At 35.0% G+C, this 22,364-nt stretch overlaps 10 protein-coding genes across 10 annotated transcripts; 7 read left to right on the plus strand and 3 right to left on the minus strand.

Annotated features, from left to right (window-relative positions):
* Positions 1–429: 429 nt before the first annotated feature.
* On the plus strand, positions 430–1,074 carry RO3G_00921 (uncharacterized protein; the record flags this gene model as incomplete). Its single annotated transcript, XM_067655512.1, has 1 exon — positions 430–1,074. The coding sequence occupies one exon, from the start codon at positions 430–432 to the stop codon at positions 1,072–1,074; it is 645 nt and encodes a 214-aa protein (XP_067511613.1).
* Positions 1,075–1,792: 718 nt separating this feature from the next.
* On the minus strand, positions 1,793–2,044 carry RO3G_00922 (uncharacterized protein; the record flags this gene model as incomplete). The annotated part of the gene is made up of 2 exons (XM_067655513.1): positions 1,793–1,862; positions 1,911–2,044. The coding sequence occupies 2 exons, from the start codon at positions 2,042–2,044 to the stop codon at positions 1,793–1,795; spliced, it is 204 nt and encodes a 67-aa protein (XP_067511614.1).
* Positions 2,045–3,619: 1,575 nt separating this feature from the next.
* On the plus strand, positions 3,620–4,360 carry RO3G_00923 (uncharacterized protein; the record flags this gene model as incomplete). Its single annotated transcript, XM_067655514.1, has 3 exons — positions 3,620–3,922; positions 4,131–4,277; positions 4,340–4,360. The coding sequence occupies 3 exons, from the start codon at positions 3,620–3,622 to the stop codon at positions 4,358–4,360; spliced, it is 471 nt and encodes a 156-aa protein (XP_067511615.1).
* Positions 4,361–4,560: 200 nt separating this feature from the next.
* RO3G_00924 (uncharacterized protein) lies at positions 4,561–6,268 on the minus strand (the record flags this gene model as incomplete). The annotated part of the gene is made up of 6 exons (XM_067655515.1): positions 4,561–5,432; positions 5,482–5,520; positions 5,580–5,685; positions 5,732–5,819; positions 5,869–6,017; positions 6,071–6,268. The coding sequence occupies 6 exons, from the start codon at positions 6,266–6,268 to the stop codon at positions 4,561–4,563; spliced, it is 1,452 nt and encodes a 483-aa protein (XP_067511616.1).
* Positions 6,269–6,663: 395 nt separating this feature from the next.
* Positions 6,664–7,630, plus strand: RO3G_00925 (uncharacterized protein; the record flags this gene model as incomplete). Its single annotated transcript, XM_067655516.1, has 4 exons — positions 6,664–6,899; positions 6,947–7,022; positions 7,079–7,142; positions 7,182–7,630. 4 exons carry the CDS (start codon positions 6,664–6,666, stop codon positions 7,628–7,630), a joined length of 825 nt encoding a protein of 274 aa, XP_067511617.1.
* Positions 7,631–9,377: 1,747 nt separating this feature from the next.
* On the plus strand, positions 9,378–12,104 carry RO3G_00926 (uncharacterized protein; the record flags this gene model as incomplete). The annotated part of the gene is made up of 10 exons (XM_067655517.1): positions 9,378–9,663; positions 9,723–9,760; positions 9,812–9,973; positions 10,019–10,064; positions 10,120–10,274; positions 10,324–10,355; positions 10,487–10,599; positions 10,651–11,560; positions 11,610–11,809; positions 11,908–12,104. The coding sequence occupies 10 exons, from the start codon at positions 9,378–9,380 to the stop codon at positions 12,102–12,104; spliced, it is 2,139 nt and encodes a 712-aa protein (XP_067511618.1).
* A 1,582-nt stretch (positions 12,105–13,686) lies between these two features.
* RO3G_00927 (tyrosyl-tRNA synthetase) lies at positions 13,687–14,696 on the plus strand (the record flags this gene model as incomplete). Its single annotated transcript, XM_067655518.1, has 5 exons — positions 13,687–13,696; positions 13,743–13,891; positions 13,940–14,223; positions 14,270–14,384; positions 14,433–14,696. The coding sequence occupies 5 exons, from the start codon at positions 13,687–13,689 to the stop codon at positions 14,694–14,696; spliced, it is 822 nt and encodes a 273-aa protein (XP_067511619.1).
* Positions 14,697–15,225: 529 nt separating this feature from the next.
* RO3G_00928 (uncharacterized protein) lies at positions 15,226–16,781 on the minus strand (the record flags this gene model as incomplete). The annotated part of the gene is made up of 4 exons (XM_067655519.1): positions 15,226–15,381; positions 15,509–15,682; positions 15,739–16,497; positions 16,632–16,781. The coding sequence occupies 4 exons, from the start codon at positions 16,779–16,781 to the stop codon at positions 15,226–15,228; spliced, it is 1,239 nt and encodes a 412-aa protein (XP_067511620.1).
* Positions 16,782–18,182: 1,401 nt separating this feature from the next.
* On the plus strand, positions 18,183–18,496 carry RO3G_00929 (uncharacterized protein; the record flags this gene model as incomplete). Its single annotated transcript, XM_067655520.1, has 2 exons — positions 18,183–18,244; positions 18,280–18,496. The coding sequence occupies 2 exons, from the start codon at positions 18,183–18,185 to the stop codon at positions 18,494–18,496; spliced, it is 279 nt and encodes a 92-aa protein (XP_067511621.1).
* A 2,460-nt stretch (positions 18,497–20,956) lies between these two features.
* Positions 20,957–21,967, plus strand: RO3G_00930 (uncharacterized protein; the record flags this gene model as incomplete). The annotated part of the gene is made up of 1 exon (XM_067655521.1): positions 20,957–21,967. The coding sequence occupies one exon, from the start codon at positions 20,957–20,959 to the stop codon at positions 21,965–21,967; it is 1,011 nt and encodes a 336-aa protein (XP_067511622.1).
* Between the last annotated feature and the right edge of the window lie 397 nt (positions 21,968–22,364).

Consider the following 22,364-nt stretch of genomic DNA (forward strand, 5'->3'; position numbering starts at 1 on the left):
CGTTGCTTTTAATCACTAAAAAACGCGTCTCTTTTTTTTTCTTTTGGATTTTTGTTTAAAAATAATATGAGTTATTATGAATTAATGGAGGTAAAAAAAAAGAAATACCCACTTGAACAATTCTAACTGATTTGTGTAAAAAGAGAGCTGGCGCCAAGGCCATTTCTCAACTTCAAGTAGATGAGATTGCAGATATTTATGGAGTTATCAAAGAATATAAAGAAGTATTTAGAAGCCAGAGAGGATTAAAAGGTAAACGCTTTAATAACAGTTAAAGATCTCAGTCACTCAACCGTACCATTAGATTACTGTCAAAACCTCGTTGTAATTGATCCTTCAGGTCGATTTATTCCTATTAATTTGTTTAAAAGAAGTCCTGATCTATTACCAAGAGCAGTCGAAAAAGGCAACATTATTGTGATTCGAAGAATGAGAATCCTGAATTACAGACTTGGTCTCCAAGGCAACTCAATACCCACCACTACCTTCACCACTTTCAAAGCAGACAACATGAGCTTGACAGAGATCAAGACTCCCAACGTCGACTGCGCGCTTCGACCGGTTGACCATGAGGCAGTTAAACAGGTCCTTCGATATGCTACGGCCCACATGTCTAGCTTATTTACACCACAACAGAAACAGCGTCCACTGCTGAAGACGTCTGAAATCATGCAACACACTGACAATTTTTTTAATTATGTGGGCATGGTTACTACCATTCACCGAGGATTCAACAATGACAGGATCAATATCAACATGACAGATTACACAAAGAATCCGAAGCCCTATATTAATCCATATTCAATCCAGTGTACTTTGTGGGATAACCATGCAAAAAACTGTCCGTTCATACAAGTTGGTGACTATTTATTACTCGAGAATGTGTCTAAAAAAATCCACAACAATTCATTGACGATCAATTTGCACAGAAGCAAGCCTGAGGATCAATTCGTACACAAGTTAAATACAGAGGATATAAGAGTACAGGAACTGCTAAAGAGGAAGGCTAGTGCTGTTGTTGGGCAAAACGCAGGTCGTGCTTCGTCCATTCGTTCCGGTAAACTTTCTACATAAAAGTTAATTTCTATTAAACACGGTCTTAGAGGTGATCAATATAAGGACAAGTTGTAGTTTTAAAGAAATACTTATTAAAGAGGTAAGCATAATACCGAAGCATATGCATAATACTGATTATAGAAAAGCTTGACAAATCGGAAACAGATGTATTTTACAAGACAAAGGCATCTATTGTGGATTATAAACCTAAATCAATAGATAAATGGATACAACACTGGTGTGCTACTTGTCATAAGACGTAAGCATCCATGCATAATGGCTATATGCTTACAATTCATAGATATCAATCACACTCTATTATGAGGTGTCAAGCATGCGGACGGAATATAGAATTTGTATATCAATTTGCTGTACTTCTTCAAGATAAAGAAGGGTTAAACCTCATAGCTTATGTGTTTAAAGAAGATGGTGTATGCAACATACAAATATGAAATACTTCCTTATTAATGATTGTATATAGGATTATTTATTTAAGAATATTAGCCCAAAAGAGTAAGGAAGTGATATATATTTATGTTGTGTTTCAACTAAGCTATATGATATGTAGTGTGTATGATAGTATAGATAAAAAGAACGAATTAAAAGAAATGATCGAAATGATTTGTAAAAGTAAGGCTGAATACGATATTGGCTTGAGAGCCTATTTTAATTTGGAAGGTATTTTGAACTTTAGAATTACAAATACAAAGTTTATCAAAGAATAAAAATAAATTATTTACAAAAAGTGCTTTTTAAATTGGCTTGTTTGAACACCTTCATTCGGTAATAATGATTGTAAGTTTGTTCTATCATTACAATAAATAACCGTGTCATATAATAAACAAGGGACTTACTTCAATTCTGATATTTTATCATTTGTTGCTGATCCGTTTAACCAAATCTCAATACGGCAGGTGTTTCGATGTCGCTTAGAGAGTACAATCCCTACTGTACCAAACATGAATAAATTACCACCGATGAAAGCCATCAAGACAGTTTGGAATGCATCATCACAGCTCACGGGTATATTCAATCGACCTCCCTTTTGATTAACTTGATCTTCCCATATTGGCTTAACACTTTTTATAAAACAGCCTAGACTTTGATTAGGCATTAAGTTGCAATTGAATGATCGCCATTGACAAGTAAAGTTCCAAACCGTATCACAATCAAACAATGGTCGAATGAATGAAAGATAGTTACCACTGCTTTGCTTATTATTATCAATGAAATAAAACCGACAGGGTTCCATTAAGGGCAAAGCTGAATTGAACGATATTTCTGCCTTGTTTAAATACTCTATCGCATGCTCATACCTTGTTGGGTTTTCTTTCATTTTTACTTTATCAACCCAAATGGGTATCTCTTCTTCCTTTATGGTTTCACATATGCGTTCTAAGCATTCAGATTTATTATTTATACTATATATAGTATGCTTATATCATACCATCTTGTGTCTCTGTAGAAGACACACTAGAAGCAAGTATACTTGAAGTACTTTCAGAACTAAACCTTCGAGACAGTTCTGTAGTTCTTATGTCGTTGACATCCCAGATAACCCCTTTATCAAGAGTTGAAATAAACGTTACATTATCTAATGCCACATCAAATAATGACTTGGTTGTCATATCCCATATTCTGGGTTCAACAATGTTTCTTGTTCTTTTGGAAGTATTTCTTAATTTTAAACTGTATCTATCAGGATCTGGTAAATGGACAGACAGTTGGCTGTCAAATATATGCTGTTCACTATTGAACTGATATAGCGAATTATCTGTTTGCATACTTGAAAAAAAAAAGAAAAGAAAGAAAGAAAGAAAATAAAAAAAAGGAGGGCATCTAATTTCTGTTTATATGATGATTTTATTGTAACAGTCTAAATGACCGTGCGTGTCTTTTTTTAGAAATAAAGAGAAGGGACACTCATCAAAGTGGTCTGCTTTTTTTTTTTTTTATTGCCGATGTCATCTTGTTTCTCAGCTTTTGTAATCTGTGCGGTCAGATGAATAGCATTGACTGTGTGCTACAATTCAGGAAAATCATATGCAACTTTTTTTTTTTTTCTTTTCTCGCAACATGTCCCAAGATTCTAAAGAATGGATCAAATCGCGCATGAATGCATTAAAGAAGCAAGCTGGTTTTGCATTTAATCAAGACGTTTTTATATCCATTTTATTATGTTTAATATCGGGAAGAGATAAACATCTATTATTAACTGCTCCTCCAGGCCGACTTAAAGAAGTAACTCATCTTACTTCACAAGTAATGTGCAACTGTTACGATTACGCTTGCATTAATTTGTAAATAGATTTGTAAATGCTTATTTGGATTCACAACTGCTCAAATGACTTGTAAAGAACAACAAACTCAAGATGATTTGGTTGAAGCATTGTTTAAAGAAGACAATGAACCATTTTATAAAACTGCTCAGCATAAAAGTAGATCATTTAATACACTTGACACACAAATAAGTAAAAATACAACACCAAAGGTATTTTATAAAATACAATAAATAAATGCTTATATATAAAGAAAGATAGGTGAAGAAGAATCACTTCTTAATATGACGCCTGTTAGTCCTGTTGATTTCACTTTAAGAAGAACAAAACAACCTTTTGGATCCTCACCTTCTTTTTATACCAAGGACCAACAGCCAAAGAGATCCTCAATGACAAGGATAGTTCAAACACTAATCATTGAAGACTTAGATAAAGCAGAAGAATCGATACAGACTATATTACTTGATCTTATGGTCAATAAAGAACTTTATTTATCAAATATACGATACAATGTACCAAAGCCTTTCTTTTTAATCATCACTGTGCTTCCTCATGATTTCAATCGTTTATCAATCAATTCACAACTGGTAAAATATAACATTGTTATTGTTACTGTATGCTCATGTACATACAAAGATGGATAGATTCTTTATTAGTTTTCAATTTGAAGAAGAAATGTTACAGAATTATTCCTTATCATTAAACCCTTCAACTCGGGCACCTAGAAGACAAGCGTTAATGAAGCAAGATGTAAATATAAGGCATACAAATAGTACATGCTTATTATTATAATAGGAAATCAAAGCGCTGGCAGAGAAAGCAAAAAAAGTATATGTCCATATTGATATATCACGCTATGTAAGAGATATTGTTGTTGGCATACGTACACATCCAAGAGTAAAAGGTGGAGTTACAGCAAGAAGTAGCCAAGACCTTGTTACAGTAACAAAGTAACAATTACTGTTGAAATAATCTGAATATATTTTGCTAATATATATAAAAAGGTCACTGGCTACTTTGTTTGAAAGAAGCTTCTTAACCCCGGATTTGGTTACTATTGCAACTGAGAAAGTATTCAGTCATCGTCTACATATGTTGGCTATAAATGAAAGAGATGATGAAATTGAAAGAGAAGATATGGATAGCAATTTAGCTTTTGATATTGTAGCAGAGATACTACATATTATAAATGTACCCATTTAATAAAAAATGAGCATATTTTTATTTAATTCAATTCACCACGAACCCACTGTTGCAACATGTCAAGGCCACTTTCAGGCTGATCATAAGGAACCATATGACCAGCACCAAAGACACGCAAGAAAGCAAATCGACCATTCTCTGTTTTTCTGAGTTCGCCTGCTTGCTTGTCCAATCTATTAGAATACCACTCTGTATCATTTGCAGCCTTAAATTCTTGCTGTCCGGTCCAAGGCAAGCTCAAAGTCCATGCCTTGTTACCCATCCAATTACAAATAAAGTCAGCATCACCAGCATAGATCAAAATTCGCACACCATCCTCTAAAAGAGGGGGAATCTCATATACATAAGGACGCATCCAATCACCAGACATTTGGAACTTAAAGTTAATTTGCATATTGCAACTCTCATACTTTCCCGTTTCAGCGCCCACAGCAGACTTGACATCCTCTCTATTCAAGTACTTTTGAACACTTTCCAAGATCTCATAACAGAGGCCACCACCTTTGCATTTCTCACGCACGTCATAAGGATTCATACCCGACATTTGATAGGGAGAAATTTGATCTCGGTTGCATTTGGATGAGGCAGGAAAGCAGTTGAAGAAATTTGGATTTTCATAGCAGTTTTTGATTAGATTTGCACAGACAGGATAGTCTCGTTCCATCTTATCACAGGTGGATCGATCTAGTACTGGGCCATACGAGTTGTCACAGGCCATTTGAGCATAATACTTGTATTGGATCAAGGGATCCGTAAGACCGTTGCCGATCAATAGACTCTTGAGATTGATTTGGGAAAGTGTCTGTCTGTTTTCAAAGAGTTCAAAAGAGTTAAAGTTTCCCTTGTTGTTCCGATTGATGACACCACCAATAGCAGGAATATAGTGACCAGCATCTTTTTATATTATGTAAGCTAGAGAAGGGGAAAGTTTTGTATTTCTTACATGATTCACCAGAGACATGGAAATCAAGTTCAGCATATTCTATGATCAAACAAATCAGTTTCTTTTTTTCATACAATGGCATATTAATTATTCTTTACCTGGGAATTTTTTGAAAAAGAGCTGAAGGAAAGCGTAAACATCCTTGGCGGCAGCATTTGTATTTGTAGCTCCATTACTACCATATGAGAAACCAACATTCAAAGGCTAATATAATAAATAAAAATTCACACATGGCTTGTGTTTTCCTTACTTGATCCAAAAAGATGACGTTGGCTTTATCATTCCAAGAGTACTTGTTGGGTATAGTATCTGTACCTTCCAGATTTACAGAGCAGGGACTTCTTGTAGGATTAGTGATCATTTCTTACTTGTAAATACTATGCTTACCCAAGCTCCATAAAGAGACCCGTCAAAGAAGAACAACCAGGGCCACCATTTAGCCAAAGGACAAGAGGATCCTCTTTGGGTTTATTTCTTGATTCAAAGAACCAAAAAAAGAAATGTTTGTCATCGTCTACATCCAAATAACCAGAAATCTAATAGCAAGCTGAGTTACCCTTTCATTTATGATTATTTCCTTTGTTTTTACTTGTTTAACATTGGGGTCACAGAGAGAAGGTTGTTTGAATCTCAAAGCATAGTTTGAGAAAGCAGGATGTGTAAATATGCCCATTTCATTAGAAGGACTAAAGACATTCTTGAGTTTGTCTGCAGTGGTTTGAAATACGTGCTGAGTATCAGTCCAGACATGTTCCCCGATGTGAACAATGGCGCTTTGCTCAAGCATAGAAGGATTAGCATTGGCTAGGGATAGGAGGCAAGTGGCAATAATAGCCGTCTTGGCAAGTGAGAAAAGGCTGGGCATATTTTATGAGAAAAAGAAAAAGATTGTTATTTCCTCCCATTTTTATAGGCATTTTGTATCTCCGGTTTGTTTTGTTACAAGTTTTGTTTACGTGATACACAAAGCAATTCGTATCTTTTCTCTTTATTATATCGCTATTAAGGCACAAAAAAAAAACATTGTTGCAAAAAAATAAAAATTACGTTTCTTACTTTCATGCAACGGTATGTGTAACTTTTTTGTACAACATCGATTGACGTCATTATCAAAAGTTTCACCTTCTCTTGTCTTCTTACCTTCTTTCATTCTCTCTCTTTCTCTGCTCAACAAAGCGAAAAATGAGCAGGGCAAATAACTTGAATGAACAGGACGAGAATTTACCAACTGATCTAAGTAGTCTTCAAGACATATTTTCTTTTCGATTTTTTGAAGGTCGACCGATTACCAATATTTTATTAGCCATCCTTTGGAGTATCGGATTACCTATTCTCTTGTATGAATTATTAAAGCCAAGGTTAGGACAAGTGGTTTCAATGATAATTGCCTCTTGTCCACCCCTAATCATTGTCATCTCGTAAGCTTTATATCAGCGAACAATGGTTATGTACTTATGTTTGTAAGACGTATGATAAAAACAAGGAAATTGGATATATTAGGCTTTGTTGCTGGTATTAGCTTTCTAATATCTGGTATTATTGTAAGAAGCGATTTTTTTTTCTTTAGTTGTAAATTAGTAAATAATATATTTGATAGTCCATCGCTCAACCATCAGAACAGGTGTCATCTATTTGTGAATCTATTGTACCTCTTTTAGTGGGTGTATTTTGTCTACTATCTTTGATACCTATTAAAATAGGTGGATTTGAACTACGACCCCTTGTTTATTCAATCACAAATCAATTGATGCCTCGAGTAGAAATGAATGAAGATTTGGTCTCTAAAGACAAAGAAAGAATAGACAAGACAAACAAGGCTGGATTACTTGACTGGGTGTACACTCATATGGCAAAGATCAGAAATGATGTGCGCATATTAACGGCCGGTTGGGGTATTATATTGATCATCGGATTTATTGTAAAGGCAATCATTGCTTCTACAACAACCGATATTAGTAAGGCACAGAATTTTGGTTATATTTTTTTCACTTTGGCGACTGTGGTTATGATTGTGATTTCTTGCCTATTTATGAAACTGATGAAAAAGCATGTGGGCGAACAATCAAGTGAGATGATGAGGGAAGGTTATAGCAATACGCAGTGGGGAATCAATACATTGTCCAATGGGTTCAATCAAATCATAGGCTAAAATGCTATTAGTTTATTAAAAGAAAATATGAACAAAAAAGAGACTTTTTTCTTTCTTATTTATTATGTTTAGCATCAGGGTTATTTTTAAATTGAAAGCTCTATTTAATAAATATCTAATTATGTAGAAAATTTTACGCTTAAAGCATGTAATTTCATATATTACGAGCTTCTCTCATTGGATAATAAATGTGGATTTATGAGCCAAGTATATCTTTTTACGTGGTATCAAAAGGTATGATGCCTTGAAAGCAAATTTGGTATTGTGCAAATGGATTTTAGCCATATATAAGGTAATAATTATCACAGAGTGCTCGAACCATAAGTATATATAGTACATTAGATATAACCCCTTTTTAATAAATTTGAAGTCATATTAGGCTCTATAGAAATTTAACTTAGCAATACTTTGACCTGACAAATACTTATCAATCATTTAAAACAGTTAAAATCTTTGTATGTCGACATTTGCAAGTAGGCGCTGTATGCATACTATAAATATTGAACATATGTACTTACAGATCAGATGATGTTTGTTGAAATGGACATGATTTAGAATAGATGGTCGAGACTTACTTGAAATGAGCTATATCTTCTTATCAATATATGTCAGCAATTGATGAATTTCACTTTATTGTGATTGAAGAGCCAATCTTAAAGATCTAAATAACAGCCATGCTATGATAAGCATTCCAGCCCATCAGAAATCCAGCGAACACTAGAGTAGTTATAGATAATGTAGGGAAAGAAAGAGAGGACAAGTCGATTAGAAAAGGACAAAGTAAGTCTTCAATCTTTACTAAAAATGCAGTGAAATAACAGCAAATCCAAGACAGTTGGCCATTATCAAAATATAGGAGAACAAAAGACAGCTTTGTTTAAAAATGAATTTACTCGTTTTCAATCGCTTAAATGTTGTGGTCGATCTAATGCTAATGTATAAAGCATCAATTAACTTAGATAGATCGCTAGCAAAACCAACAAACTGTCAAAGCACATACCAATCATATTAGTTTACCTTACAAGGCGCATGTCTGCCATGTCGTCTCAAAGGCTAATGGAAGCTAAATTGACTGGAAAATATGTAGTAGAATGGTCATGACACGCTATTGATTATTTGCATAGTGACATTATTTTAAGGAGATCCAATAGGGTAGAATCTATTCTCAAACATTGAGCACCCAATTCTTTGGGCATGTCTTTAAACGCTATATAGCCTCTATTTTACTTTATATAAACGGTAACTGTCGCTGTGAGCTACGAAATCCATCAACAAGTCAATGTCTCCTATCCTATGTTGTTTACGCAGATTTAAAGCCATATTGGCTTTGTTTTCCTGCTTCATTTGTCACAAAGAACGATACAATACGTTGATGTAGCACATACATTTGTACGACGATTCGTAACATACTATTTGAAGAGCAATTAGATTTCATTTATTTAAAAGAGTAGACAATATATTTGGTTTTTCTTTCTACAATACATGATAAGGATCATATACTTTAATAAAAAAGTGTTTTCCTTTTGCAAACATGATTTCATCGAAGTTGTGAAACACAAACAACGTATTTTTTTTTTCTTTAAAACTGTAAATATGCAGCGATGTGCAAATTATAAATCTTAGAATAAAATACATTTGTGTGAAAAACTTGAGTAAGAACTCCTTAGTTTTATGTATAGAAAGTGTATAAAAAGGGTAAAAAAAAAAGCCCAGCCAAAAAACAGTTTTCTTTCCCAATCAATAAATAATGCTTGTCAAGGCTTTCCAAGAAGATTATCAACTCAAATTTAGAAATCATCAAGTCGAAGGTCCCAATTCTCCTCGTGAATATTTGGAATGGAATACGAGAATAAAAAAGTGGCGTATGGAACAGCAAATTAAGAGAAAGGAGATAAGCCACTCTTCTACTGGTTACGATATGCCTTGTCTTAAATGGGCACAAGAAAGTTATGTTCAACCCAATGTGATGCTACATGACTTATATCTTTTTGATCCAGTAACAAATAAATACACGGTGAGCAAGTTATTAAAAGGTGATTTGATGGAAGACTCCATAAAAAGAAATCCTTGCTTATTTGTTACATTTCTTTAGATATTGAAGAGCGTTATGGTACGATTGATTCCATTGTCGTAAGTTACACGACGAACTTATGCCGATTTTCAAAAATATATTTCGTATAGATTTGGCCTTCTTTTTCCAACCTTGGATGTGATAGTCGTAACGAAGAAGACTATTTTAGATGCCTTCCTGGTGGTACTGCTGGTGTTCGTTCTTTGATTGATGAATTTCACAGCAAGAATATCAAGGTTATTTTTCCTGCTCTTGATTGGGATAATGGCACTGTAAGTATATTGATCTCTATATGATCTTGGCCTAATTTGCTTTAGCGTGATCCTCAAGAAGCTTGGAGTTACATCTTGCCTAGATTGTTCAGTAAAGAAAATTGATAATTTATTCATCATGACTTGAACTAATTACTGTTCTGTAGAGGAGTATAATGTGGATGGTGTACGTGCTGATATTGCTTATTTCACACAAGATTTCTGGATGAACTCTCTTGCTATAGGCCACCCTTTAGTGTTTCAATCTGAAGCAAATAATAAAAATAATTTAAATCAAGCGTCTAAAATGGACGATACTTATGTATGTTTCTTATTGAATATACTGCCTATCTAACATTATTTGAATATAGATCTTACAGTGGAATACGATGGATATTTGTAAGTAAATTCTAGTACTCTCTTTACTCCTTTTATTAATGACATTTATATCAAAGCAAAATACGAAACTAATCTGTAAGCTGTAATCCTACTCCAGTTATCATAATAATTTCTTTTCTTCCTTTTCTTTTGTAGACGTGTGCCCACGGTCTCAACCAGAAAATTAATTGAACCAAGACACATGACTCATTCTAGCGATAAATGGGCTAGAAACAAAACAAATCTTATACAACACGCATTTTTTAATGGTAAGTCAGACCTGAACTCTATTTGATATTTAAATAATGAACCATACACAGGCATCGGTATCGAGATTTGGGAAAATATCTTTGGCACATGGAATCAACTCTCTCCTCGTGACTCTGAAGCCTTACGTCGTACATCCAGCATTCTTCGCTGCTTTGGTCCCGACTTTTTTTGCTCTCCCGAATGGGAACCTCACTGTCCCTGTATCCACTGGAAGACGGTGTTTTCCAGCAAATTCCCTAGCATCACCACAGCCAACCAAGCTGTCTGGACCTTTATCAATCGTGGGCCTCAACCTATCACCGGCCATCAAGTCACTGTCAATTACCACATGGGCATTCAATTTTATGATGTCTGGCATGGTCATCCCCTTCAGCCTACTCACATCGCTGATGGTCTAGCCACACTTGACTTTGATATTGAACCTCATGGATACGGATGCATCTTTGCTACTTCTGACATATCGGCCTTACCTGAAGGGTTCAGTACGCTGATGAAAACAATGAGCACACTTTCTGCCACGAGATTGATGAGTATCCCGATCTCGAGTACCATCTTGTGGCAAGAACTAGATCTGGTGGTTGTCAGTCAACTGGATGCTACGGATAATATGATTCGCATTGAAGGTGATGATGATTATTTGTTTGACGTCAAAGGGATTGAGCCCTCAGAGTGTATCTTTGAATATCCTGCGATGGACATCAGATACCCCTGGGAGCATCAACCCTCTCGCCTTCATACTCCTTACCGTGTCAAGATCAAGCCGTTTTATATCGATCCTTATCCTGTGACTGAAAAGGAATTCAAGGCATTTTTGGATGCGACACACTATAAACCACATGACTCGACTAATTTCTTAAAACATTGGATAGATGGATGCTACCCTGATTCTTGTGCTAATAAGCCTGTCGTTCATGTCTCTGTTGAAGATGCTAGAGCTTATGCTAAATGGGCAGGAAAACGGTAAGTTTATTTGTTGTTTATTGTGGCAGCGATTAATTCGTGATTGTAGTCTGCCTCATGAATGGGAATGGCAATACGTTGCTCAGTGTGGTACCGAATACAGGACTTATCCTTGGGGCAACAAGTGGGATGAAAGTAAGGTACCTGAGGTCTATGAGGGACGTGAAAGACTCTATCCGAATCATCCACCGGCTGACGTAAATGCCCATTCTTCTGGTCGATCTCCATTTGGCGTTTATGATCTTGTAGGTAATATCTGGCAGTGGACTGACGTCTACCAAGATCAACATACTCGTGCTGGTAACTTGTAAAATTATATTTGTTATTTTTATTGACTGTTTGAATAGCCATCATCCGTGGTGGTTCTTATTATAAACCCAAAAATGGACAATACTTTCCTCAAGCTTATCGTAATGATGAACACGGAAAATATATTTTAATGGCAGATTCTATTGACAGAAGCGCAACGATTGGTTTCCGATGTGTGAAGGATACTAAAGAAAGTGCAGCTGCTTTGGGAAATTGTGCTTTCTTTGAGGAATAGATTATTTAATAAAGCGATAAACTAAATGGGTAACACCCTGATTTGATTCTATACTATGTCTTGCTTTTGATTTCCCTTGTTCTTGATCATAATGATATACAAAAGATCTCATAAAGTAATGCTTTAAACATGTCTTTATCCATTTGGTAATCACTTGCACACATAGCATACTCATGTCCTTCATCTTCCTGGACCATTTTCACCACTTGTCCTTTACTCCCCATAATAAATTTTTTTTAAATCTATGTTTCTTATTAAAATGTCAGCATGGGGATACACTTGTTAATTCTAGAAAGCATAGTTCAATTACTGCGTGATACACATGTACATCATTAGCAAAACACAAAAAGTAAAGTTTATTTTTACATTTTTTGTATATCAATCTCAGTACAATAATGCCAAATGATTAGATATTTTTTTATTCAATAACTATGCCTGGGGTTTGATTCATATATTTATCACACAAGTCCAAAGCAGCACGTTGCTAACTATATTGCACAATAAGCTACAGATGATATGTGCTGTATTAAAGAAAGCGCTAGAAAAATGATTCTTTGATGGAATTAAAGGAAGAAGTATGCAATTTGATATCAATCATACAATATTCTAAAGCTAGCCCTGGAACTGTAGTATAAATCAATTTATTCTTTAGAATTTGACATGCACACAACAAACGGTGTCTATTTCTTCATTTCAAGAAAAGTTTTATTGAGATCGATTATACTCTTCAATTTCAGTATCTTTATATATAATGGTATTATGCTAGAGCCAAAAAAGAAGTGGTTTTAGGTAGATCATTATAACAAAATGAAGTAGTCACTAAAAAAATCAAGTTAATTTTTCATTTGCAAGAATGGTAAAAAAGTCCTTCCCCGCCGTGCAATGAGAAAGGACTGCGAAAAAACCCTCCATCGTCCCGCCCTCCAGCCGAAGCCTTTGGCCAGTTAGGTAGTTTTTATTAAAGAAAACCCTCCCGAAGTCAGGCAAAGAAATGTCTACCATCGCACCTTTCAACTTGCGCCTACAAATGTTCAGGAGAGTTTTTGACTGTTTTTTAACTAATTTTTTATTGGTTAATCACTATTGCAAAATGGACAAGATACTTGGTCATAAGGGACACTACGAATGAGAGTTAGGGAAAACGTCACTGTTTATGTTTGTTTATGAATTTGAAAAAAAGAAAAAAGGGATTATTCTATAGCAAGCTGTGGTGCAATTTACTTGCGCTGTTAAAAGTAAAAAAAGGTCCAACACTTTCGTAAGTGAAGCTATAGATTAAAACACTGTATAAAAACAAATGAACTAGGTGCATTCTTATAAAGTTCATATTCGTTTTTTCATAAGCTTAAAAGACCACCATTCAGTTCCTTCAGATTGACTCTCAGATAAAAGCAGTCATAACAATATCCCTTTGTTTGTGTGTGTGCCTGGACACCCTTCTTTTTTTTTTGACAAGTTGCCATGTTTTCATTGTTAAAGAGGACAGTTCCTTGTTGTAGGACAAGCTTAAAAAATAATATTGCTTTTTTCAGTACTTATAACAATGTCATTACGGACATGACAAATCGTGGACTCATATCCAATGTCACAAGGTATTAGAATATTAAAGTCAAAATGGACTTGCAACTAAACAATTAGACAGCCCTGACATCGAAAGAAAAACAGAATCACCTACTGCCATTTATTGTGGTGTGGATCCAACTGCCAAGAGTCTTCACTTGGGTAATCTTGTAACTCTTATGGGTTTATTACACTTTCATATCCGTGGTCACCAAACAATCGCACTTGTAAGCTTCTTGTCAGTGTGTCTCACAAAATAAACTAATATTCCATAGGTGGGAGGTGCAACAGGAAGTATAGGTGATCCATCCGGCAGAAAATCTGAGCGAGTACCATTGTCTCGTGATACACTTGAGATCAATGTACGCGGTATTGAAAGTCAAATCCATCGATTCTTTCAGAATGGAGCGAGTTATGCGAATCGACGTGGATTTAGTGATGCTTGCCAGATACCCAAGGTATTGAACAATTATGATTGGTTTAGTTCAATGACTGCACTAGAATTTTTAAGTGATATTGGAAGATTTGCTCGTGTGAATACAATGCTTGCGAAAGAAAGGTAACAGAAAAGTATATGGCTTTCAGTGTCTAAACATGCAGTCTAGTGTCAAATCACGTATAGAAAGTACACAAGGCATTAGTTTTACTGAATTTTCATATCAATTACTACAAGCTTATGATTTCTATTATCTTCATAAAAATCACGCTTGTCGCATTCAAGTAAGGGGAAGACAAAAGTAAAATAACAAAAGTAGTTAATGGATTTAGTTGGGAGGAAATGACCAATGGGGTAATATTACTGCTGGTATTGATCTGATTTCAAGGAAGCGATCTATGGAAGAGGAAGAACAGCTTGAGGATATGGAATCAAGAGCCTTTGGTATCACTATTCCACTTTTGTTGACTTCAACAGGAGAGAAGTTTGGAAAATCAGCTGGTAATGCAGTTTGGTTAGATGAATCTATGACGAGTATATTTGACTTTTACCAGGTATTGAAAATACTTGATTCTTTTGTTTTTGTTAATGACTAAAGTATTGTAAAGTTCTTAATGAAAACAACAGACAGTGATGTTGGAAAATACCTTGAAATGTTTACTCTTTTAAAGAGTGACCAAGTAAAAGAAATCATGAATGAACATCAGGTACAGAACATGCTTTATTTTGTAGTCAAAAGAGACTCACATAGGATATAAAATAGAAATCACCAGAGCTTAGGCTTGCACAAACTACATTGGCTAATGAGACAACAGAACTTGTTCATGGATGTAAAGTATATATAAATACTTGTAACAAGAAAGAAAAAATACTAAGACGAAATGATAGTAAATGGCGTTCAAAAGGCACAAACGGCAACTAAAGTTTTATTTGGGCAAGATTTAAGCTCTCTGTCAGGAAATCAAATTATTGAAGCCTTCAAAGATGATACACATCGATTCACTCAATTAGAGCGCCCAAGCTTAGTTGGTATTGGATTGGACCAACTGGCTGCTATCACTAATGCTGCAAAATCTAGATGTAAGTGAAGTAGAGTAAATAGACAAAGTATTAAACCTCTTTCATCTATAGCTGATGCCCAGAAAAAAATGAAGGCTGGTGGTTTTTACTTGAACAATGTTCGTGTAAATAATCATAAGCAAATACTAGAAGAAAAGGACTTAATTGACGGAAAAGTGTGTGTTCTTCGTGTTGGAAAGTCATCTTATTATCTGATTCAAGCTATTTAAAATAGAATAAAATGACTAAAGTAATAGAATGCAATGAATATTTATATTTAGTAATCCTTCAAATAAATTGTATATAAAGCTTTTCTATAGATAGACACAGACAAAACTACAACGCATACACATGCAGAAACAGCACCGATAACAAACGTTGTCTTGAAGCAATCTATTCCATAGCATATTTCCCCTCCTTGACGTTTTAATTCCTTTGCATAAACAAAACCAAACAAAAGATTAAATAGTTGACTCCCAATTGCAGGTGCACACATACACCATCCCCAATTTTTAGCAAATGTCTATTATAAAAAAAGTAAATTATATACTGAATTATAAAATACGTTCTTCTCTTCACCTTCGTTCCAAATTCACTAATAATAGCAGGTGCTATTCCAAATGCGATACCGTATGGAATGGCAATGAGTAAGCTGTATGAGAGTAAATCATCTGCGTTTGATGCAGTCATGATCAAAGGGGTTACACTAAGCAAAAGACCCAGAGCGCCAAACCAGACAAACCACAATCGATGCATACCAGTCTTTCTTTGAAGTAAATCACTCAATGTTCCAAACACAGCTCTCGTCATACAATTAGAAACACTAAAGGTAGAGATATGCAAGTTGCGAAGATGCTGTATTTCACTCAATGCCATTGTGTTCTTTGAGAGTGATATCAATAAAGTTTCTATATTTGTCAAGTAGACGTAACCAAATCCCAAAATGACTAGCAGGGATAAAAATAGTGAAGATCCAATAGGGTCCAGTAGAACAGCAAGTCCCGATTGATTAACTTCATCTTCATCTTCAATTTGTACTGAGCTGCTGATCGTGTCATTTTCAAAAAAGACATCCGTATCTGATGATTCTTCTTCGTGCCGGGTAGAGCAGGTACTAATGCTGTACAAACCATTTGTCGTTGCTGCATAATTTGGTGTGTCCTTATTTAAAATGGGTTGTTTAATTGAGGGTAATTTTGGATGATCAATGGGGCCCAAAATAAATGAAGCAAAGAGGGTGATACATGCCGTTGTACAGCCAAAGAAAAGTAGGAATCGAAATGTACTGTTGTCTTGTTCAAGCTCTTCTGAATTGGATTTAAAGAACTTGTCATTGATCTGTGAAAACACCAATCCACTTATTCCCAAGGATGCGCTCGTGAGTCCCAAGCTCATGCCCCGGAACGATTTGAAATTGTATGCCTATAACTGTGTTAAAAACAATAGGCCTTTTTTTTCATATTTTTCTTTACTTGAGAATCTAAGGCACAAAGGTAAGACGCTGAACTAGCAGCACCAATACATATTAGATAAAGTGAGCAGAGGATATAATTATCTGACAAATAGCCAACATAGGTTTCTGCTAATAAGAACACTCCCGAAAATGAAATAATAGCAGACATGGTCAACGTTCTATATTTTAATAGTTTAATGAATGTGTACTTTTAAGAAATTCACATACGCTTTAAACCCCAAGTGCTCAACTAGCCATGCACACAAGGGTCCCGAGAAAGATACCCCAACAAACACAGCAGTGCCAACCACACTATTTTCTATTGAACTCCAGTGAAAACGAGTTGCCAAGGAAGGACCGAATGTAGGAAAAACATATTGCGGTCCTGATACATTGGCCAAAAAAATGGCTGTAAAAAACGAAAGTGTTAAAAGGATCTTTTTTGTTTCCATAAAAAAGAAGAAAAAAAAAAGATAAGAAATTTGCCACCCCCTTTTTGTGTTCACTGCATAAAAGTAATTTATCTTTTTTTTAAATACCGAATTACTTGACACGCCTTGTCTTGAACTTTCTTTCCTTATTATCACATTAAGTCTGTAGATGTAATAAAGCACATAAAAACCAACTGTGATCAGATGGTAGATGACAATACATTGCAGAAAAAGTCAATACAAAAGCATTCCCCTCAACAGCCTAAGCCCAAAAAAAGGATATTGAGAAAAGGTACTACAACCTGCCATATCACAAAATCCTTGAAGGCCGTGATGGATGCTTTGGACAGGTACAGCAAAAAGGGTTTCCATAGCCATGGATAAGTGCAAAATTCATCATACCCATTTATTTAGATGATATTAGGTATGCAGGAAGCTGCCAGAATAAATGTCTTGCTCGTGAAAAAGGGATTAAAATAGATTTTACAATGCAACTTTGCAAATCATTAATACTAGTACATTTCCAACTCGCTTACAATTTTTGGCTATTCGTCTAATGCTTGATATCTGAAACTTGTAGAAGTCAAGTCTAAAGAGAATCACAACTCCAAGTCGCAATCAATGTGAAAAGTTTAAATACATTTAATTTTGGATCAGCCTATAAATGTTTTCTTTTTTTTTAACTTTCTGTACTTCAGTCTCTCTGAGGTTGAAGAAGGATTGGATGAATTTAATTTATTCCAATCAAAGCCAAATCCTAAAAAACCGCAACTCGTTTACATTTTTGAAAAGAATTCATCAACAGAATCTACTAACAGAATATTGTATCCAGTGTGTAGTGTGAACAATACTAATAAGCCAACAATCAAAAAGAAAGAACAAAAACTGTGCCAATAAAGGATACCAAGCAGAGAAGAAATAAAAACAGGTTCAATTCCATTCTTTTGAAGATGAGTGTAAAAAAGCCTTGCACAACGTGAATGAATATTCAATGCACGCAACTTTATTCGCGCGATATCATCCAAGTAAAACGAAAATAGAAAAGTCTAAAAAGCACAAAAAGATATTATTGTACATGATTTAGCTTAAACTGTAGAGGTTAGCACTAATTTATGAGAACTTGAATCAACCTTGGAGGTATGTCTAGCACGTTCGATGCAGAGTTACAATTGACAGAATCTGCTGAAAATACCAATTATGTGTACAGAAATATGACCCACAAAACGATGTGGTTAGTGTAGATGGTAATATTAAAAGTGTATCTACTTCCACTATTCCTGAGCTGTTGAATACATTAAGTCCATACGAAGAAGTGACTGAAAAAGCCATTGATTTACTAAATAAAAATTTTCATATCAAGTCAATTGGCCTTTTTTATTATGGCCAAGCGATTCACGAATGCGCAATCTTCAACGACAAATTCTGTTTGATGACCATTATAGATAAAGATTAGTTTAGACACGTAACAATTGATGCACATGCTGAATCAGATATAGACTCTGTATATTCATCAAAATGCTATTATAAATAGATATCATGTTTGCTAATAGTAAGCTTTGATAGAAGAAAATTCACTTGTTATTAGGTCTAGGACAATGAACATATTTGTTACCAGCTTTACAACAATATTCTCATCTGAAATGCAAAAAAATTATTTGTTGACCTTCAATGCCAAAATATCATTTCTTTTTTTTTTTTTTTTTTTTTTTTTTTTTGGCATATCGTTGACTGAATAAGTAACTCTGCTGGCAAAGAACAAAAAAACTAGAATGATCAATCAATATGATGTACTTTGTCAGTTGAGGCAAATCAAAACTCCATTCATTTTGGTATCAACATGCACTCTCTGTCCATGTTCTAGTATGCTTATAGATCACCACCGATCCCGATTGTGCACTATTTTTATTCTGACCGATTAAGGTATCAGATAATGAGTCTCGAGTGTCAAGTTTGCCTCGAAGCTATTTTACAAAATTACTCAGTGTATTGACACACGATCAGCCGTTTCTAAAGAAACAAGCTATCTCATCTTTACTGGAAAGTTCTCCTGATAAACAAGTGAAATCGAAGTTGACAAATAAATGATGAATTTGGAACAGAAAACTGAATAAGAAACTCTTTGATTTAGCAAATATACTTTATTTCCAAAATTTCAATGAAAATTAGTATGTATATCAAATATCATCATATAAACTAAAATATATTTTCTGGTTAAATCAGAATGAATGGATAACATTGGTATTGATTGTTGACCTTTTGTGAATTGAGAACTAATAGGACTATGGTGCCAAATGATTTTTTATTTTAATTTTTGCTTGCAGCGTCGGTAGCATTGCACACTGACAGTAAAAATTGCATGAAAATATTAAAGACACACAGATTATACACTTAAATCACTCGATCATCAATTTCAAAGAATTCACTTCAAAGACAAGAGCAATCAACTTGCATCCATGCAAATTTCACTGTAGAAAGGAAAACATTCATGATCAAGTCTGAATTTTCGCTAGTTGCACATATTTTTATTGGCTGGCACCAAAAGTGAATCGGCCCCCAAATTTTTGTATTTTCAAACGCAAAACTTTGTTTGTTCACTGTTTATTGTTTTATTACATTTTTCCTATCGCTTTTCTTCTTCTTCCCTTTGTTTATGAACCTGTCGGATATTGTAGAGAGAGCAGCTGCTGAGAAACGGAACTCTAATCCTCATTTGCCACAGCCAAGTCACCCAAGTAATTGCTTTTTTTTTTATAATTTCCAAATCACACAAAATTAACAGTTCATAACAGACATGCCAACATACACTTTTGCATTCCCCCCTGTTCCTCAACCACAGGTAAAAAGAAAAAGAAGAAAAAGAAAAAGAAAAAGAAAAAGGACCGAACAATTAATTTTGCGATCGACACTGATAAAAAGAAAAATATTTTAGATGCCTGCAGTTACATGGTTGGGAGAAGCTAAGAATATGTGTAGTGAGCAGGGAAGAGTATTTTTTATACCACCTGGACTAATGCCATCTCCAGATCCTTTCATGTTTCAACAAAACATAGTTAATACACCAACAATGATCGATCCCTATTTATTGCAGCAAATGGGAAATAATAGAATAATTGCTAATATGCCATTTCAACAACCTACTCCTATGCCACAAGCTCCAGTCAACCAACCTATGCCACAGGCTGCAGCTAACTCGCCTATGTCTCTAACAAAAAAAAGTAAAGGATCAAATAATACACAACAGCAGGCACCCCAGGAAACATCAAATCCAGACCCTAATGATAACAGCAAAGGACATCTATTTCATACCATTCGACCTTCTCCTGTACAGCGTAACACGGCCTCTGTTATACATAAAAAGAAGGATGAAGGTCAAAAGCCATTGTTTGGATTTGAAAAGGATATCAGAATGAGGCAGGAATGTGCTGACAAATATTCTGCCCTGACTGTCACAGGCTATAATGTCTCACCTGATAACATCGCGGATGGATACGTTCAGTTTTTAATATACCACGACTCACAATATATGGGAAACATAGAAAGCGTAATGAATGCTAGACGCAAGATTTCGGCTGTGCCCAAGACGAATATTCATGGTATCAATTATACAACTTGGGATTTATATTGTCTCATCTATAGACTGCACAAACGACAGGTAAGCGATCCATCCCTCCCCTGTTTATCTTGCGAGTACTGACTGTCCATCTTTATCTACTAGATAAAAAATTGGTCACAATTAGTATCTATACTCGGATTAGAAAATGTCAGTGGTCGAGCACAGTTTGCCCAGAGGATAAAACGATGGATGCATAAATACAAAGTGGACTGCTACTTTAATTATTTGTTAGGGAATGACTATGATTTTTATGATCCGGATTCGATTAGAAATAAATCTATTTTGTCAGTGAATCCTAGTATGAAACGTAAAGGAAAAGAAAAGGAAGAGGCTGCAGAGGGCGAGGAGCTGGAGCCAGTTGCAGAAGTGGGATATCTGAAGGAGGATGATGCAGATGAAGTGGATGAGGACGAGCAAAAATCAATACCACTCATATTGCCACCAGGTGGCAGAAAACGATTAAAACTGAACGATGATCCAGAAAAATATCTTCAAGTAGCCAAAAGTTTCATCAAACGGCGCAAGCACGATGATTCTGATACAGATGAGTCTGATGATGATGACGGTAATGGTGATAAAAGCAGAATAAATGATAGCGATAAGAAGAATGGTAAAGACAAGAAAGATATTGATGATGAAAAGGATAGAGATAAAAAAGATAAAGGCGTCAAGAAGGATGCTGATGATAACAAAAGCAATGCTAATGGTCAACATAATGAAGAAGTGGAGGATGAGTGGGAATTCGAAAATGGAATTCAAATAGACAATATGAGTGATAGAGAAGAACAAGATCAAGAACTAGAAGAAGAAGACGATCAAAAAAGTGACGAAAATATATCTATTGCAGAAGAAAACAATGAGAACATCAGATCATATACTTTAAATAGAAAAGCTCATAATCATCTGTATGAAGATGAGGATGAGGATGGTGAGGATGAACTGGAAGACGAATTGGAATCGACTGCTTCATCAGTGGGGTCTCCAGATATAAGCCGAGCTGAAGTCCCAAAAAACGAAGAAATCAAATTGTCAAAGCCTTGTAACAATTGTGATATATTAGAGGCTGAAGTCACTTCTCTCAAAAAAGAAATTGCTAACCTCAAATCATACATTTCAATCATAGAAGAAAATTTATCGCGACAAAAAGAAGCTACTGAAACGAGCCAAAAATATATCAATCAGCTACTATTAGAGAAATTGAAACTACGTGGACATTATACCAAATGGAGGCAAAAACTTGCAAAAGACATATTGAATGGGCCAGTCTTACCTGAGGAAGAAGAAGAAGAAGAAGAAGAAGGGAAAGAGTAATGGTACTTCTTCAAGACTAAACTAAATAGAGTTTTCTTCTTTCTAGTTTGGTTTAATTTTTCTATAATTATTCTTCAAGAATTATACCATCTTATATCATTTTGTATTCTTATTTTGTAAGACAAATAAAAGTCAGTACTTTCTAGGAAATGAAATGTAAAAAGAAGGCCTGTTATTGGTTTGACTACAGTAGACAGCTCTTCAAATAGATTAATGGTACTTGTCAAAGAAAGCGAGCAATAATTAGACAGGCAAAATGCCGTAAAAGACATTTTATTTCTTGCAGCTGGTTTTATTCGTTGGTGCGTTATACATCAACGATTTCAAAAGAAAGATCAAACTCAGGTTTGTCTTAAGAGTTCTTTTTCTCGTTACAAACACATGAGCTTCTTTAACT

Source organism: Rhizopus delemar, genomic scaffold, assembly GCF_000149305.1.
Source record: "Rhizopus delemar RA 99-880 supercont3.1 genomic scaffold, whole genome shotgun sequence".
Taxonomy (NCBI): domain Eukaryota; kingdom Fungi; phylum Mucoromycota; class Mucoromycetes; order Mucorales; family Rhizopodaceae; genus Rhizopus; species Rhizopus delemar.